The sequence below is a fragment of the Mytilus californianus genome, unplaced genomic scaffold (assembly GCF_021869535.1).
Source record: "Mytilus californianus isolate M0D057914Y unplaced genomic scaffold, xbMytCali1.0.p SCAF_4, whole genome shotgun sequence".
Taxonomy (NCBI): domain Eukaryota; kingdom Metazoa; phylum Mollusca; class Bivalvia; order Mytilida; family Mytilidae; genus Mytilus; species Mytilus californianus.
In genome coordinates this window covers 50258403-50278034 of record NW_026262690.1, presented here as the reverse complement: position 1 = coordinate 50278034, position 19632 = coordinate 50258403, and the positions used below count along the sequence as shown (strand labels likewise).

Genomic DNA, 19632 nt, shown 5'->3' with positions numbered 1-19632 from the left:
CCATTATCAAGTCAACATCCGGTAATAGGAAAAGTACTTTTTAAAAACGAAAGTTTAGTTATTGACAGCGTATTTTTGCGCAAATAAAGAGTCTTAGACAGATATTAATACTCTGATGTTGCACACTGCAAATGGTGCACTGTCAATTTAACAGTTAATGTCAGAACATTGAATTTATATAAAAAATCAAGTCAAATACCTTTTTGTGTCAATCATAATCCATATGATGCCCAACTGATTACTATGGTTGCCTTTTGTTACTAAGTTTTAAGGGATTAAATTGGGATAAGACAAAAATGTCCGGCTTGCTCAAATATTTTTTGGAAGCCCTGAGTGCAACCCTAAAGTCCCCTTCGACTTCGTCGGTAGGGGGTTAATAAAAAGAATATGTGGTATGATTGCAATGAGACAACTCTCCACCAGAGTATAAAACCTTGATTTTATATTGAAAATAATTTAAATCGATGAACTACCTCAAATGTATTTAAATGGATTAAAATATAAATCCAATCATTTCATATGGAGATATTCTCCATTGATTTGTTATAGACATGTACAGCACTCCTGAATTAAAAACCTAACACACCAACATGTTTTCCTTTTTTTTGGCAGATGAAGATTCAAGAAAGGCTGGTTCAGATGATGATGATGCTTCAAGTGCAGTATCAGAACCATTTACACTACCTAAACCTGTTGTACATGTGGAAGGCTTTAAACCCACTCCAATGCAAGGATCATTTCAGTCTGGATCAACACCTGTTCATCTTTCAAGCAGATACATGGTATATGAAACTAACAAGGATTTTCTTCAGTATTGATGTCTATGAGACACAGATTTAGTCAAAATTATTTTATTTCATAATTTGATTTCAGGACCTCCACGAATGATTGATCAAAATTGCTTTATTGTCCATAAATATTTCATGATGTCTTTAATGTTTATGGAGCTCCATAATTATATATTTCAATACCTTCAAAATTTAATTTTTTAATATCCATGAATTTTTATGGAGGTCCTCAATGATTTATGGATATCCTGTATTAAAAAAAATGGAGGTCCTGAAATATTACGGAAAAACCTTAAATATAATAATATAATCAGCGTCTCATAGATGTCAGAATGAATAGCAAGAAAATTCACAAAATGATTTATTAGCTCACCAAACTGAAGGATATTTATTGTGACTTGTCATCCAGCTTCTGTGTGGCTCCATAATTATAACCGGTATAGCCCGACCACAAATGAGAGGGATATAAAGTGATGTACATGTCTGCTTGTTTTTCTATCTGTTACACCATAAGATGATTATTGCACCAGCTTGACCAAATCTTTTGAAATTTAAAAACTGTTTAAGCTATATAAGATCCTGAAAAATTAGGTATAGAGCAATTCGATTTGTTTCCTTACCTTAAGAAGTTGAATAGGATTGAAGAGAGCTTGTGCTATTCCTGACAGTGGCCATAGATCACGAAGAATGATAAGGTTTTTAGTTTTCATATTCTTCAACTTCTCCAAAGTAACTTGAAGTGTCTCTAAAAATTGTGTAGTTTTAAAATTCATATCAGGAGAATTGAGTGCTAACCAACCTGGTAACTCTGTCCTTTTCAGTGTGATGTTAGATGGAACGAGATTGATGCTTTTTAGCTCACCTGGCCCGAAGGGCCAAGTGAGCTTTTCTCATCACTTGGCGTCCGTCGTCGGCGTTAACTTTTTACATTTTGAACTTCTTCTAGAGAACCACTGAATGGAATGAAACCAAACATGGCATGAATGTTCCTTATGAGGTGCTGACCAAGTGTTGTTACTTTGTAGCGGATCCATCATCCAAGATGGCCGCCAGCGGGGGACTTAGTTTAACATAGGACCCTATGGGAAATACATACAAATGTCTTCTTTTAGAGAACCACTGAATGGAATGAAACCAAACATGGCATGAATGTTTTTTATGAGGTGCTGACCGAGTGTTGTTACTTTGAAGCTGATCCATAATCCAAGATGGCCGCCAGCGGGGGACTTAGTTTAACATAGGACCCTATGGGAAATACATACAAATGTCTTCTTTTAGAGAACCACTGAATGGAATGAAACCAAACATGGCATGAATGTTCCTTATGAGGTGCTGACAGAGTGTTGTTACTTTGAAGACGATCCATAATCCAAGATGGCCGCCAGCGGGGGACTTAGTTTAACATGGGACCCTATGGGAAATACATACAAATGCCTTCTTTTAGAGAACCACTGAATGGAATGAAACCAAACATGGCATGAATGTTTTTTATGAGGTGCTGACCGAGTGTTGTTACTTTGAAGCCGATCCATAATCCAAGATGGCCGCCAGCGGGGGACTTAGTTTAACATATGACCCTATGGGAAATACATACAAATGTCTTCTTTTAGAGAACCACTGAATGGAATAAAACCAAACATGGCATGAATGTTCCTTATGAGGTGCTGACCAAGTGTTGTTACTTTGAAGCCGATCCATAATCCAAGATGGCCGCCAGCGGGGGACTTAGTTTAACATGGGACCCTATGGGAAATACATACAAATGTCTTCTTTTAGAGAACCACTGAATGGAATGAAACCAAACATGGCATGAATGTTCCTTATGAGGTGCTGACCAAGTGTTGTTACTATGAAGCTGATCCATAATCCAAGATGGCCGCCAGCAGGGGACTTAGTTTAACATTGGACCCTATGGGAAATACATACAAATGTCTTCTTTTAGAGAACCACTGAATGGAATAAAACCAAACATGGCATGAATGTTCCTTATGAGGTGCTGACCAAGTGTTGTTACTTTGAAGCCGATCCATAATCCAAGATGGCCGCCAGCGGGGGACTTAGTTTAACATGGGACCCTATGGGAAATACATACAAATGTCTTCTTTTAGAGAACCACTGAATGGAATGAAACCAAACATGGCATGAATGTTCCTTATGAGGTGCTGACCAAGTGTTGTTACTATGAAGCTGATCCATAATCCAAGATGGCCGCCAGCAGGGGACTTAGTTTAACATTGGACCCTATGGGAAATACATACAAATGTTTTCTTTTAGAGAACCACTGAATGGAATGAAACCAAACATGGCATGAATGTTTCTTATGAGGTGCTGAGCGAGTGTTGTTACTTTGAAGCTGATCCATAATCCAAGATGGCCGCCAGCGGGGGACTTAGTTTAACATAGGACCCTATGGGAAATACATACAAATGTCTTCTTTTAGAGAACCACTGAATGGAATGAAACCAAACATGGTATGAATGTTCCTTATGAGGTGCTGACCGAGTGTTGTTTCTTTGAAGCTGATCCATAATCCAAGATGGCCGCCAGCGGGGGACTTAGTTTAACATAGGAGCCTATGGGAAATACATACCAATGTCTTCTTTTAGAGAACCAATGAATGGAATGAAACCAAACATGGTATGAATGTTCCTTATGAGGTGCTGACTGAGTGTTGTTACTTTGAAGCCAATCCATAATCCAAGATGGCCGCCAGCGGGGGACTTAGTTTAACATGGGACCCTATAGGAAATACATACAAAAGTCTTCTTTTAGAGAACCACTGAATGGAATGAAACCAAACATGGTATGAATGTTCCTTATGAGGTGTTGACCAAGTGTTGTTACTATGAAGCTGATCCATAATCCAAGATGGCCGCCAGCAGGGGACTTAGTTTAACATTGGACCCTATGGGAAATACATACAAATGTCTTCTTTCAGAGAACCACTGAATGGAATGAAACCAAACATGGCATGAATGTTTCTTATGAGGTGCTGACCGAGTGTTGTTACTTTGAAGCCGATCCATAATCCAAGATGGCTGCCAGCAGGGGACTTAGTTTAACATGGGACCCTATGGGAAATACATACAAATGTCTTCTTTTAGAGAACCACTGAATGGAATGAAACCAAACATGGCAAGAATGTTCCTTATGAGGTGCTGACCAAGTGTTGTTACTTTGAAGCTGATCCATCATCCAAGATGGCAGCCAGCGGGGGACTTAGTTTAACATAGGACTCTATGGGAAATACATACAAATGCCTTCTTTTAGAGAACCACTGAATGCAATGAAACCAAACATGGCATGAATGTTCCTTATGAGGTGCTGACCAAGTGTTGTTACTATGAAGCCGATCCATAATCTAAGATGGCCGCCAGCGTAGGACTTAGTTTAACATAGGACCCTATGAGAAATACGTACAAATGTTTTCTTTTAGAGAACCATTGAATGGAATGAAACCAAACATGGCATGCATGTTCCTTTTGAGGTGCTCAGACAAAGTGTTGTTACTTTGAAGCTGATCCTTCATCCATGATGGCTGCCAGATGGGGACAATGTTTAACAAAGGACCCTATGGACAATACATACAAATGTCTTCTTTTAGAGAACCACATACCGAATGGATTGAAACCAAACATGGCATGAATGTTCCTTATGAGGTGCTGACTAAGTTTTGTTACTTTGAAGCTGATCCTTCATCCATGATGGCCGCCAATGGGGGGACTTCCTTTAACATAAGACCCTATGGGAAATACATAAAATGCTTCTTCTAGAGGTGCACTGAATGGAATGAAACCAAAACATGGCATAAATGTTTCTTATGAGGTGCTGATTAAGTGTTGCTACTTTGTTGCCGATTTACTGTTCAAGATGGCCACCAGGATTTTTTATTAAATTACAGGACCAATATTAAACCAAATTTGGCCTCACTCATTATTAGGGCATCTGTTATGATTTTAATCTATTTTTACATGATTTCCAAAACCAAAGTAGAATCAGGTGAGCGACACAGGCTCTTGAGAGCCTCTAGTTTAGTATGTTGGAACAAAAAAAAATTGTTGAAATAATGATTTGGTAGTGTCCAAGATCACTGCTGACCAACCAAGATTGTTGCCATTATTAAAATTATAAGGAAAAAGAATAATAAAACCTTCAACCCTTGAAAATTTGATTGAGCAATACAGACTCTCTCTCTTTATATGTAAAACCATAGACCAAGATTGCTCTGAGGTCTTATAGCCTTTTTAGGACTTGCTGAGACTGTTTGAAGTCTGAATGCAGTCAATTAAGAACGACATGGAAATTGCCGGCCCAGATTTTGGGCGAAATTATAATATATCTATTTTCAAGTAGATTAATCAAACATTCTTTGATTCCATATATATTTCAATCCACAAATATATAACCTTTTTACATATACTAACACCCTGTAGCACAAACAGAAACATTTTTCCTTTGAATCCCTGAAATTTGACTCTTCATCCAATCCATCCTGTGCAAATGTAGAGCATGTCAAGCTATTTGCATAAAATAGCATTCATAATTACATATAATGTGAGAAAATAAAACAAGATCTCAATATCTTGTTCAAAGTGAAAGTATTTTGCTGAAAAGGGTGGGTTTAGGAAATTGAGTTTTTCGTTTGTGCTACAGAGTGTCAGTAGGAGTTACCTATTTATGGAGTAAAATGAATAAAGAATAAAATTATGTGTGATTATTCTACTATAAAATGGATCTATTATATTTTGAGAAAGAAACTTGCTGCCTCAAGACTTAGTTGGTAATTTCCAAGTCTCTATGGACTGCCCTCTGACGTCCCATGCCCAAGCAATTCCTAAAAAGGCTGCAAGACGCACAGAACCATTAATTGGAGAATTTGCCTTTGTTAACAAGAAATATGAATAAAGATATGCAAGAATCCTTCTTTTACATGGTATATTTCTTTTTAGATCTGGAATTTTATTGGTGTTATAAAACAGTACAATACAGATGAAGAGAATTCTATTGACATTGAATTTCATGATACAGCAATACATCATGCCATGCATGTGACAAATACAAGTAATTATACCATGGCTGATATGTCATCAGAAGCTGTCATTCTAGCCAGTGAAAGTGATGCAGATAATCCAAGGTTAGTTGATCAATGATAAAAACATGTAAAAAGGTCTGATTTTAACCATAGAGATAGTTCTCAATTTTAGTGTTTTCCTATAAAACACAAATGTAACACAATCTAATTTTTGTTCCTGAAAAACTTTGCACAATCTTTTAAACCCAAAACTATTTTATTTTATTTTAAACAAAATGTAAGGAAAAGAAACAAAATGGAAAATGCAAGACTCCAAACTGTTTATATTGGTATTATCTTATGATTTCCGCGTACTAAATAGGGCTACCCTCATTAACACACAACGCTGAAAGTACAGAAAAAGTAAATTTTTTTGAAATGATATACATTGTTTTTCAGCAAACTTACATGTTTACATTTTGGTTCCTGGGATAGCTGTAAAGAATGGTCAATACAAATGCCAGATTCTGAAGATATACAGGTTGGTGAATAGTAATTAAACAGAAACTGATGACAGCTTATTAAAAGTAAAGGATAAAGAATATTGATTACAAAAGTTGTTAATTAATCTTTATAACTCATGATAAAACTTTTTCTTTTTCTGAACGTAATGATGTTCAAACTGACCAGAAGCTTTACAACTCAATTGTGTTGAGTTTTGGTGGTACAGGTACAGCCCATTAGATAAAAGCATTCAATTGTTTTAAATCAAGTGGCACCTTGAAAAAAAGGTTTAAAGTTTTATTCAGTGTTATTGCAGTGATATACTGGACAGGACTGACCGATACATATGAAAACAAAATGAACACTACCTGGTGAACGATAAAATAAACTATAAGTTAAAACAGATAACTGAATTTACATGCTTTTGGGTTGTGAGATTATGAATATTGAGAGAAAAAAATCTTTAAACCTTTAAAAGGAAATTAAAAAAAGATATGGAGAGAAAACACTGTCAGAAGTGTGTAGAATTCATTTACTGTACATGCAAATATATCTGAAATCATTCAGTATGCATTTATGCCACAACCTCTATTCTGAAGCAGCTTTTCTAAATTGTACAAGTAAGATTTTTTTTTTAAATGCAGGCAGTTACAATAGGGGAAGATTGGATTGCTGTAGCAACATATGCCAGAAATGTACGACTGTTTACAATAGCAGGAGTTCAGAAAGAGATGTTTAGTATACCAGGTCCTGTTGTATGTATTACTGCTCATACCAATCAGTTGATGGTGGTGTATCACAAAGGATTAGGTATATTAAATTATTACTTAATTATAGAGTCTTGACTTGCATGCTCAAGTGACTATATAGAGTTCACTTCTCAATTATTAGGACATACCACTTGGGTTTTAGGCTGAGTTTATTGGAGTTGAACAACCTCCTACCCAAATAAGTTCACTCTGACCTATACTTCAAATTTCATTTACTGGTTTATTTTTGTATTTGATTTCAATTCTAAGGAACAATGTGACCTTTGTGCATGGATTCCACCAAGAATTGTCTCTTTCACTAACTTTGTTTGTTTATAATTTACCCACATATTCTGTCATTTTGTCCATTATTTCAGGCTTTTTATACCCCATGCAACAGGTATAATGTTTTTGACCCGTCCGTCTTCTCCGTCCATCCGTCAGTCCTGTTTCTTGTCATCGCAACTTCTCTCAAACCACACAACAGAATTTCATGAAACCTTTTTAGATAATAAGGACATACTATGTAGTTGTGCATATCGACAGGAAATTGCGATTCAATTTTTTTTCTAGGAGTTACGCCCCTTTGAACTTATTTACTTTAATGAACTACTGCAACAGTTTGTCATCGCAACTCCTCTGATACCACACAACAGAATTTCATGAAACCTTTTTAGATAATAAGGACATACTATGTAGATGTGCATATCGACAGGAAATTATGATTCAATTTTTTTTCTAGGAGTTACGTCCCTTTGAACTTATTTGCTTCAATGTACTTCTGCAACAGTTTGTCATCGCAACTCCTCTGAAACCACACAACATAATTTCATAAAACTTTGTAAATAATAAGGACATACTATGTAGATGTGCATATTGACAGGAAATTATGATTCAATTTTTTTTTCTTACACATATTTTATTTCTCCAATGACAATGTGGGGATGTGGGGTATGTGAGCGCGCTCACTAAGGTTCTTTAATTATTTCTATGTCCCCGCTGCTAGGCGACAGGGGCATTAAGATTTGCTCTTGTCTGTAATTGGTTTCCGTTCTCTAACTTCAGTTTACCTTAAACAAATGTTATGAAACTTATACACAATGCTTATAACCACCAAAAACAGATAAATTTCTAATTTGGCAGGTGTTACTTTCCTCGTTCTTTATTTATGTCCCTTAATAAATGGAAATATTGCTGAATTTGTCTTATATTTTAAAGCAGGAGCATCTGTTTCCCGTGGACACATATTTCTTTTATTAACCAGATTTCCAAAGGAAAATTTCGGTTATTATTCTGGTAATGTACGGTGGGCGGTAGGCCTGGCAGGTGGCTGCCAAACAGTGTCCGTGTAATAACTTGAAAACGCTTTGACGAAATCTTTTCATATTTAGATATATTGTTTCCTGTGACTAAATAAAGGTCAAGTTCAATTTTCCCAATTTAAGCATTTATTGTTGTTGAGTTGTAGACCTTTAAGTAGCCAAAAGTGATACTTAGAGTGTTGTCCGTGCAATAACTTGAAAACACTTTGATGAAATCTTTTCAAATTTAGATATCTTGACCATGCGATAACTTGAAAAGGCTTAGATGAAAATCTTGTGATACTTTGAAGAAACAAGACAACAAAGGTTTGAATTTGGGTTTCTGGAAAGTTATTGGAGTGACCACATGCCACAAGATTCTATGGTTTCATATTAAATAAGGTTATAATCTCATAAACATATTTCTTTCATTATTGACTTCATGATTTCTGCCTACCTACCCCTGCTGAACAAATGTGTGTGTACTTATATACTCTCTTAAATTCCAATATTTATGTCACTTATGATAAATAGGAGGTCATGACTGCAATGCATATAACATTTTCTGATATTAGATACATAAAAAGGATAACAGGAAATACTAGCAAATATATAGTACAACAGACAATACTAACCATACTCGAGTGAATAAGAATTTCTTAAGTACATTTCATCATATTATTTTTTTGCAGCTATTCCAGGAGACCAGTGTCTTGGTACAATATTAATGACTGTTGAGGGGAAAAGACGTAACATTCTTAATGGTAAACCTCTTCCTCTGTCTCCAAAGTCAACTCTAGCATGGATGGGGTAAGTATCATATTAAATAAGAGCCTCTCCCTCTGTCTCCAAAGTCAACTCGAGCATGGATGGGATAAGTATCATATTGAATAACAGCCTCTCCTTCTGTCTCCAAAGTCAACTCTAGCATGGATAGTGTGTGTATTGCATTGAATAAGAGCCTCTCTCTCTGTCTCCAAAGTCAACTTTAGCATGGATGGGGTAAGTATCGTATTAAATAAGAGCCTCTCCCTCTGTCTCCAAAGTCAACTTTAGCATGGATGGGATAAGTATCATATTAAATAAGAGCCTATCCCTCTGTCTCCAAAGTCAACTTTAGCATGGATGGGGTAAGTATCATATTAAATAAGAGCCTCTCCCTCTGTCTCCAAAGTCAACTTTAGCATGGATGGGATAAGTATCATATTAAATAAGAGCCTCTCCCTCTGTCTTTGGCTCTGTCTCCAAAGACAACTCGAGTATGGATGGGGTAAGTATTATATTGAATAACAGCCTCTCCCTCTTGTCTCCAAAGTCAATTCTAGCATGGATAGTGTAAGTATCGCATTGAATAAGAGCCTATCCCTCTGTCTCCAAAGTCAACCCTAGCATGGATGGGGTAAGTATCATATTGAATAAGCCTATCCCTGTGTAGACAACTCTGGCATGGATGGGATAAGCATCACCTTAAAAAAGAACCTCTTTCTCAGTCAATTCTAGTCAATTCTGGCATGTAAGGGTCAAGAATCATTAATTATGAACCTGTACACATGTCTCTTTAAACTCTTCCTTGATTGGAAATACTTTTAAGATGGTGAACCTTAAAAGTCAAGTCTTGCATCGACGAAGTAAGTGACACTGCAAATGGTGAGCATCTTCCCTTTTCTCCAAAATTAACATGGATATGGTTTTGGTAAGACTTATTATTAGTGGATGGGGAGACTCATTTAGGACCCACATCAAAGATGCAGAAGCCCTATGGTTTTCATTTTGTCTGTCGATAATTATTTGCATGCACCATCTCTCCTACAGTATGTTTTGAAATGCAAAAGACATTTCACAGTTGTTTAGCATTATTTAGAAATGTGTAGATTTGTTTTTCTTGAGTTATTGAATTTAACTTGTCAGGAAATTGTCAACAATTATGTTATCTTATATTATGCTTTGAAATAGAATGAAACAATTGCTTACCAATACCATCATGTAAGAGATATACTTACCTTTTTAATGAGTTCCAGATTAGTTCTGGACTGATATTGAAGTTATATTTTCACTTCTCATATCTGTCCATCAGACTGTCAGTTCATATTTTCACTATTTAACATATGCTTACCAGATATGTTTGCCTGAACCTGTGGAACCCACCCTGTTTAATTCAGGATAGCTTTTTATACCCCTGCTTTAAAAAAGTGGGGGTATACTGTTTTACCTCTGTCTGTCCATCCATATGTCAGTCTGTCCATCCGTCCCATGAATATTTTTTGTCGCATCTTTCTCAGGAACTACATCATAAGGATTTCTGAAATTTGGTTTCAGGGTTTATATAAGTCAGCTATACCGTGTGATGCGTTTTCAGATTCATCACTCAACAACTTCCTGTTTACCAAACACTTACATATTTTTACACTATTAAAATTATCCAGTTGCGACGGAGTATCATCAGTGAGCAGTAGCTCGCAGTTTCACTTGTTTACTGAGATTCAACTAAAAATGCTTCAAAGTAAGCTCTTATATTTGCAAAAACTGTTACTTATATGTCTGTTTTCTATTTATAAATTTCAAACCTCTCTACCTGTTTCTTTACTGTCAACTTTTTCAAGGATGGGCAAAGTATCATTATAAACGGTAAATGGTCCTTCTCTTGAAAGTACTTTTATTTTTTTGTCCACCTCGACAAGTAACAGAGGTGAGACTTATGCGTGTTGTTTCCAGTGGCAGCATCCACAATTTGATCAAGGTTGTATTAGGTCAGTTTAAGATTAACCACTAATGGTCAGACAAGAATATTTGGTATGCAATTGTATTAGCATACGTACATCTCATATCCTTATTAATCAATGAATTCATTTGATTATCCAAGAAATTTCTGTAGTATAATATTTAAGCTATAAAATGGTAAAAATTACTACAAATGTTCAGTACTATGGAAAGAACAATGAAGGGACATTTTGTTCTGAGTTTGTAGATGCTTGTGGGGTGTAAACTTGTTATATAGAGTTCTAATTTCTCATAGGTTTTTGTGTGTGTGTTTCATAAGTTAAATTTATTTTCAGATTTTCTGCAGAGGGAACTCCTTTTCATATGGACTCATTAGGTATTGTTAGAATGTTCAACAGAAATTTTGGACCCAACTGGATACAGGTTGCCAACACAAAGTCACATGTAAGTAAAGCAGAAACATTGATTTTATATACAAAAAACTATAGCAATATAATTATAGTTTGTATGGTTGTAAGATGGAAATAGTAATCAACTATGTACTAAATGTCTGCTACTGTTTCTAGTGTGCATGGCACTTCATTCTTCAGCATTCTTCAATATGCTCAATTTTCAGGTAGGCGGTAAAAGCAAAATTTTCTTCAATTCCTTTGCCCATATTGTAAACTTGGATATTTATGATAGCTTATTAAAGGGGCATTAGCTATGAGATATGAAAAAAATTAAATTTGATTTTTTTTTTTTTTCAATCTTTAATGAAAGTGAAAAAGTGAAAAATAATTCACTTTTAGAAGCCAGTTTTGGTTCAATTTTATCAAAATAAGCAAAGAAACTTTGCTGATGAATTATTCATTTGCAAGTGAATAATTGGACCTCATTGAATCCGTATTCATGTGACCTTCAATTTAACCCCTTAGCTAGAGTTGGGTTACACATGAATTAGGCGTGTTCAGTTAATAAAAGGAAAAGAATGTCAACATTGAAAGTGAAACAGGGGTAAACCATTTGATTGACTGATTATATCCACAAAAACTCATTCTTATACAGGAAAACATGATGATTAACGAGTTCGCTATCTATTTATATCTATATATATGTTTACATCGGATTATATGACCGTTGGCAGTCTTGGGAGGTCACCTTGATGGTTAATTAGATGGCGTCTAGACTAAAATACACACGAAATGCTGATACATATTATCGAGCCAATGCATTGTAAATTGTTTATTTTAGACTTTATAAATTGGATATACGTTGGATATACAATTTTTGCAAACCAAGAAGGGACTTATTTTATTCAGCTTTTTGAGCTTAAAAAACCCTATTTTCAAACCAAAAGTCTCCTGAAATTCAGTTTAATTTAATAATCATAGTTTTTCAATGGTTCTCTACTCTTCAAAACAGTACAAATGGTTAAAATCAGTTTAAAATGGCATCAATTCCAATATCAATGCACTTGAATTTTTTATTACATATTATAATTTAGTTTTTCACTTTGAGGCACATAATGGATATTGACCCAGATATGCCCAAGACTTAACATTATGTAGACAACCATTAAACATGTTAAAAAGCATCAAAAACAAAACAGACCTATAACGAACACAACTATATAAAATAATCAGTTAGCTATAGCTCACAAAGTATAAAAGTTACATACATTTTTAATTATCCATATGTAGTGAGACGTGCTCTTGTTGTTTGCTTACATACACGATATGGATAAAAGTAAGATTAGACTGATTGCAATGCAGTTTATGTTACTTTTCGCCCAAATCTCAAGCAAAAGTTTAATGATTATAGCAAATAGAAAATGATGTATTAGTAATTTATTAATGCTGTATCTGGGAATTAGGGTAATTGGTTTTGACTTATTTAAGAAAGCTTAACGTCCTGCAGCAAATTTAACATGCAGATCCAGCAAGATAAATGGTTTATCTTTGTTCTGAATGGGAAATACTCAAATAATTAGTGTACTAATTTTATTGGAATTTTGTATTTTCAGACAAAAGGCAAGTCAGATCACTACTGGATCGTAGGAGTTAATGAAAATCCACAACAGCTCAGGTTGGTCTCATTGATGAAATTATTACTATAAGACTTCATTCAATTAAATAGTTTATTAATGGACTGCCACACATCCAACAGGTAATGATGATTGTCATTGAAGTGGAGTCCTGGTATTATACCTTCAGTAATCTTAAGTGAAATAATATCACAATGAGGCTTCACAATTGTCTCTGAAGTAAGTTAGGAACAAAGACAGACAATTTTTATATCAAATATACTGTGGATTCATTATGATTCGTTGATTTTGTGGTAAAAAGTGAACCATGAATTTAAATTTTCAACAAAGTGCAAATATTTTAAATGATAGTATACAGACTTTAGCAAAACCACGAAATCCAATATCCACGAATATGCATTGTTTACCCAATCCATGAAAATTGATGCCCACGAATATAGATGAATCCACAGTATTAAAATAAAAATACTTATCACAGCTCATTGATCAACAGCCATATTATAGAAATTCATTCATCACATATTTATTGAAGTTTTGAGTCATCATTGACACCATTTATTGCATAATTGAAATAGAAATTTCCAGATGGGGATAACAGATGTATGTTTGGTGAAAGTTATAACATCCTTGAAAAACTATTATTGCAGTATCCTGATTTATTGTAGATGTATACCATGTAAAGGATCTAGATACCCACCTACTCTACCTCGTCCTGCAGTCTCAGTTCTACCTTTCCAGTTACCATTGTGTGAAATGCATACAGAAAAAAGTCAATATGAAGTAAGTTGTATTCAATTTTGTAATAAAAAAAAGTTCTTTGCAAAGTGTTGTCTAGAAAATGTGTAACATGCAAAACCATGTGAGTAAAATGGTAACACAAAAATATGTAAACTTGTAGCACATAGCAACATGTGTTCTATGTAAAAATGTAACACACAACAATTACAACGTAAGAATAAGGAGATGTGGTATGATTGCCAATGAGACATCTATTCACCAGAGTTCAAGTTACGAGAATGAAAGCAATTATAGGTCATTTTAAGGTCTTCAACAACAAGAAAAACCCATACTGTATAGTTGGCTATAAAAGACCCTGACATGAAAAATGTCAAACAATTCAAACGAAAAAATAATAACAGCCAAACAATTCAATTTGGCAAACAAATATGACAGACATGAACCAACGGCAAACACTGAATTACAGGCTCCTTACTTTGGACAGGCACATTGAGTATGTGGTGGGGTTAAACATGTTTGTGAGCATTCCACCATTGGACAGTGGTGTAATAAGTATGGTATGAATTAAGTCTTTGTGTAAGAACGGAAGTGGCAAAAAAGTGAGACATAGGGATTGCTGTTACATCGCTGGCTGCAGCAACTGCGTCAACTATTGTTAAGTTTTCTGCTTAAGTTAGTTTGATAGGAACTACTTGTGATAGATCATTGATATTTTTTACGAAGATGTATTACTATCAGTACATACCAGTTTGACAACAATTTTGAGGCCCTGCCCCCTAGGCCATGGTCCAGTGACTTTGAATTAATTAGCCATTTTAAATGTTAAGTTTTCTGCTTAAGTTAGATTGATAGGAACTACTGGTGATAGATAAATGATATTTTGTGTAAAGTTGCATTACTATCAGTACATATCAGTTTGAAGACTATTTTGAGGCCCTGCCCCCTAGGCCATGGTTCAGTGACTTTCAATTAATTAGCAGTTTTCAATGATAAAGTTTTCTGCTTAAGTTAATTTGATATGAACTACTTGCGATAGATCAATGATATTTTTTATAAAGTTGCATTACTATCAGTACATATCAGTTTAACGACTACTTCAAGGCCCTGCCCCCTAGGTTATTGTCCAGGGTCTTTCAATCAATTAACGATTTTCAATGTTAAGTTTTCTGATTAAGTCAGTTTGATAGGAATTACTTCAATAGACAATATTTTTCTATAAAGTTACATTACTGTCTGTACATCTCAGTTTGTCAACCATTTCGAGATCCTACCCACTAGTTGGTCCAGCGACTTGGAATTAATTAGCAATGTTGCTGTCCATCAGATTGTTTCTTTTTTAGCTCACCTGGCCCAAAGGGCCAAGTGAGCTTTTCTCATCACTTGGCGTCCGTCGTCCGTAAACTTTTACAAAAATCTTCTCCTCTGAAACTACTGGGCCAAATTTGACCAAACTTGGCCACAATCATCATTGGGGTATCTAGTTTAAAAAATGTGTCCGGTGACCCGACCAACCAACCAAGATGGCCGCCATGGCTAAAAATAGAACATAGGGGTAAAATGTAGATTTTGGCTTATATCTCTGAAACCAAAGCATTTAGAGCAAATCTGACATGGGGTAAAATTGTTTATCAGGTCAAGATCTATCTGCCCTGAAATTTTTAGACCAATCAGGCAACACGTTGTTGGGTTGCTGCCCCTGAATTGGTAATTTTAAGAAAATTTTGCAGCTTTTGGTTAGTATCTAGAATATTATTATAGATAGAGATAAACTGTAAACAGCAATAATGTACAGCAAAGTAAGATCTACAAATAAGTCAACATGACCAAAATTGTCAATTGACCCCTTAAGGAGTTATTGCCCTTTATAGTAAATTTTTTACAATTTTCATGTATTTTGTAAATTTTTGTAAATTTTTACAAAATATTTTCCACTGTAACTACTGGGCCAAGTTCATTATAGATAGAGATAATAGTAAGGAACAAGAATGTTCAGTAAAGTAAGATCTACAAACACATCACCATCACCAAAACACAACTTTGTCATGAATCCATCTGTGTCCTTTGTTTAATATGCACATAGACCAAGGTGAGCGACACAGGCTCTTTAGAGCCTCTAGTTTTATTTTATGCCGATAGGCAAGACATATCTCTGTGTCAACAGTTTATTCTATTGCCATTTGTGCAGTATATATCTCATTGTTTGCTGTATTTAAACAGCTGAAGTCATTCTTTTTAATGATTATTTAGCTTCTGTGTGCATAGCATGTTATATGTAAAGAAATAATCTGTTAATACTGTTTGTAGTGTTTGAGAAAATTAACACATCGTTTTAAAAACTGCATATATATTTTTCCATTATTACTGCCTGTTCCTTTAAATATTATAATTACATACAACACTGATAAGAATGAGAACACATCAAACAGATGCCATGACATATGTATATATATATTGTTTACTTGCCAGAAGATTTAATTGATAGTTATATATCTAATTTTTTTTTTAAAGGAAACCTTCTTCAGAACTCATCTATTTGCCAACCATTTTGACCACTGGACATCACAGGGATTTGAGTTTGATGGTGGATTGAAACATGAAGCATTAAAACCTTCACAAGAGGCTCTAATGAAATTGTTTGCTGTAAGTAATTCAGTGGTGTACATGTATTGTGAATGGAACTTATTTTATTAATATTGGCACAAATATTTATTTTCCAGCAATTTTCTAACCAATAGTGAGATGTGAAACATACTCCACTCAAGCAGCCTTCATTGAATCATTTACTTTTAGTTGGTCAATATAGAAATAATGACATGAGGAATCATTCTTTAAGCTTATGAATAAAAGGAGTTGTGGAGCATAGCATCAAAACAATGCAAAAAAATTAAGAGGACACCATACTGTCTTCAAAATTTGACAAGAGTCTATAACATATATCAAGCTTTAAATATCCCCTGACTTGTGAAAAGTACAGTCATATTTAGTATTATTTAAAAGATTATAAAAGAATTGCCATTACCACCAACAGAGACAGAAAATGCTTAGACAACCACTGACAAAGAAGTGAAACAGATACATTAGCAAATCGCAGAGTTAAAGAAGCTTTTTTTTTTGTACTCAACCCTTCAAATTTTTTTCTCGATCAGTGGATCAACAAAAATTACAAGGGAGAACATACGATAAAAACAGGACTGAAAACCCTATTGTCATGTCAAATACAAATAAATAGTTGTGTGTGATGGAAAGAGCAGTTTATTTGCTATTCTTCATACTATAGTATAATAATCATAAATAATTTTGATTTTAGCTGTCAGCCAGATCAGAGCGAGAATTCCGAGCATTGGAAGTATGTGAGATGATGCCAGACGAGCACACTCTACAGTTAGCCATTAAATATGCAAGTCGACTTAAACACATACAATTGGCAGAGAGAATCAGTGAGTTGGCAATGAGAAAGTCTGAGGAAACAGCACAAGAAGAAGACATCGAAGAAGAGCAAGAAGATTTCAGAACAGAAATGTACAATCAGTGAGGAATATTTTATAATAATTAGATATTCACATAGAAATTTTAGTTTAATGGAGTCATTTGTTTGGAAGGGGGTATATTTGAATTGATATATATTAGTGTTGTCAAAGGTTAACCAGTTAACCGTCAGAAGGACCAAATATGGAATACCCAAAAAGCTAACCGGTTAACTGGACTATTTTCCATTTAAATAGATTTGATATTAAAGTGTATTAAAATCAATAATGCATTTTGTTGAATTTTAAAATGATCGTCTTGCTACTAAATTAGATAGATCAATTGTCCAGTATTTTGATTACCATTGTTAATCTAGAAAACATTACAAAATTAATTAGCACAAAGACAACTTGTCTATCAGCTTTGGGCAAAACCTTAAGTAAACATAATTAGCATACATGTATTTTGAACAGTTATAAGCTGAATAATTTCACTTTGATTTAATATTGTGTAGACCTACATTCAAATATGCCATCTCTATTTTCAAAGACATTTTCATACTTTAAACGAAGTACTGACTCAAAAATGGTAGTATTGGATTATTAAAAGTAAAACTTAACCAGGAATGCTCAAAGCCAAGCCTTATAATGCCCAAGGATAAACTTCAATTAATCGTACCAAAAACCTTGCATTTGTAGAGTACTGTAGATCAGGCTTTTTAACATCAACTTTACTATCTCCTAACCGGTTAATCGGTCGAAAGATTATCCAAGTAGCTGGTTGGGCAAAACTTCTATTTGACAACACTAATATATATAATAATATAGCATTTATTAAATTATATAGGCTGTTCTTGTATTGTTATCATGATTAATTACATTTACTGTAAAACATTTGACACACTAAAATTCAATGGCAACACACTTTTTCAAGCTACAATTTTAATTCCTTTCCTTTAACTTATTATAACCCCGCTTTAAAAAAGTGGGGTATACTATTTTACCTCTCTGTTCGTCCGTCCATCCTTCCCATGAATATTTTTCCTTGCATCTTTCTCAGGAAATACATCATAAGGATTTCTGAAATTTGGTTTCAGGGTTTATATAAGTCAGCTATAGTGTGTGATGTGTTTTCAGATTCATCACTCAACAACTTCCTGTTTACTGAGAACTTGCATATTTTTACACTATTAAAATTATCCAGTTGCGGCGGGGTATCATCAGTGAGCAGTAGCTTGCAGTTTCACTTGTAATTTGTATGCTTTGCTTTTACCAAATGTTATGAAACTTATAACCCTTTATAAATTAAAAAAATGCTGAATTAGCTGTATATTTACAAGCGAGGGCATCTGTGTCCCATGGACACAATCTTTTATTTTTAAAGAAACAAATTAATGCTTCAAATTGTTGTTTATGTGTTGATTATTGTAGACATAACCATGTTGAAACAGAATGGTCACATACCAATGGTAATACACAAGATGAAGAGGAAGAGCCTGCCATATCTGGTATATTTTATATTTTTAAGTAATTTTTATATGCCCATTAACAGGACCTATTATGGTATACTGTTGTCCGTCCATCCGTCTGTCCGTCCGTCAGTTGTCAACATGTCGGACAATAACTCAAAAACGCTTAATCCAATTTATATGAAACTTTGGTGAATTGTTTATATCTATTGACTTGAGCTCCCTTTCAATTTTTATGAATTTTAGATTTTAAGTTTCCGAGTTATGTTTTTTTTTCATTAAAAAGGGGGTATTTTACAGTTTTCGGACAATAACTCATAAAGGCTTTGAGCAGTTTTCATGAAACTTCAGTGAATTGTTTATACCTATTGACATAAGCTCCCTTAAGATTTTTATAAATTTTAGATTTTATGTTTCCGAGTTATGGGATTTTATTTATAAAAAGGGGTGATTTTCCAGTTTTCGGACAATAACTCAAAAGTGCTTTGAGCAGTTTTCATGAAACTTTGGTGACTGGTTTATATCTATTAAAACAACCTCCCTTTAGTTTTTTATAAATTTCTGATATGACAGCTAGGAGTTATTGAACTTCATTCTTTGAAAAAGCGACGGGCGTATCATGCACTCATGGCGCAGCTGTTTATTGGTCAAGTTGAACTCTGTCCACTGTGCAGCATGGTGTGAAATATTAGTTGGGTGCACATGCCGGGAGAACTTTGGTGTAATTAACTCCTGCAACAGTTTTCATAATAGAGAGTGTTTAAACTTGCCACAATGAATATCACTTTGTGTACACATTTGGAGAATTATTGCAGATTTTCCAAATAGTGAAACTTATTTCATTTTTTTGCATATTTTTTTTTG

At 34.5% G+C, this 19632-nt stretch overlaps 1 protein-coding gene across 1 annotated transcript in view; it reads left to right on the top strand.

Annotated features, from left to right (window-relative positions):
• The window catches only part of LOC127698384 (WD repeat and HMG-box DNA-binding protein 1-like), a 53636-nt gene that overhangs the window by 22364 nt on the left and 11640 nt on the right, over positions 1-19632 (top strand). Inside the window, exons 12-22 of the mRNA XM_052201818.1 lie at positions 613-782; positions 5738-5922; positions 6259-6340; positions 6948-7113; positions 9046-9163; positions 11407-11515; positions 13077-13138; positions 13763-13877; positions 16344-16475; positions 17143-17363; positions 18731-18807. Coding sequence (XP_052057778.1) covers positions 613-782; positions 5738-5922; positions 6259-6340; positions 6948-7113; positions 9046-9163; positions 11407-11515; positions 13077-13138; positions 13763-13877; positions 16344-16475; positions 17143-17363; positions 18731-18807 — 1437 coding nt within the window. The remainder of the gene's footprint in view (positions 1-612; positions 783-5737; positions 5923-6258; positions 6341-6947; positions 7114-9045; positions 9164-11406; positions 11516-13076; positions 13139-13762; positions 13878-16343; positions 16476-17142; positions 17364-18730; positions 18808-19632) is intronic.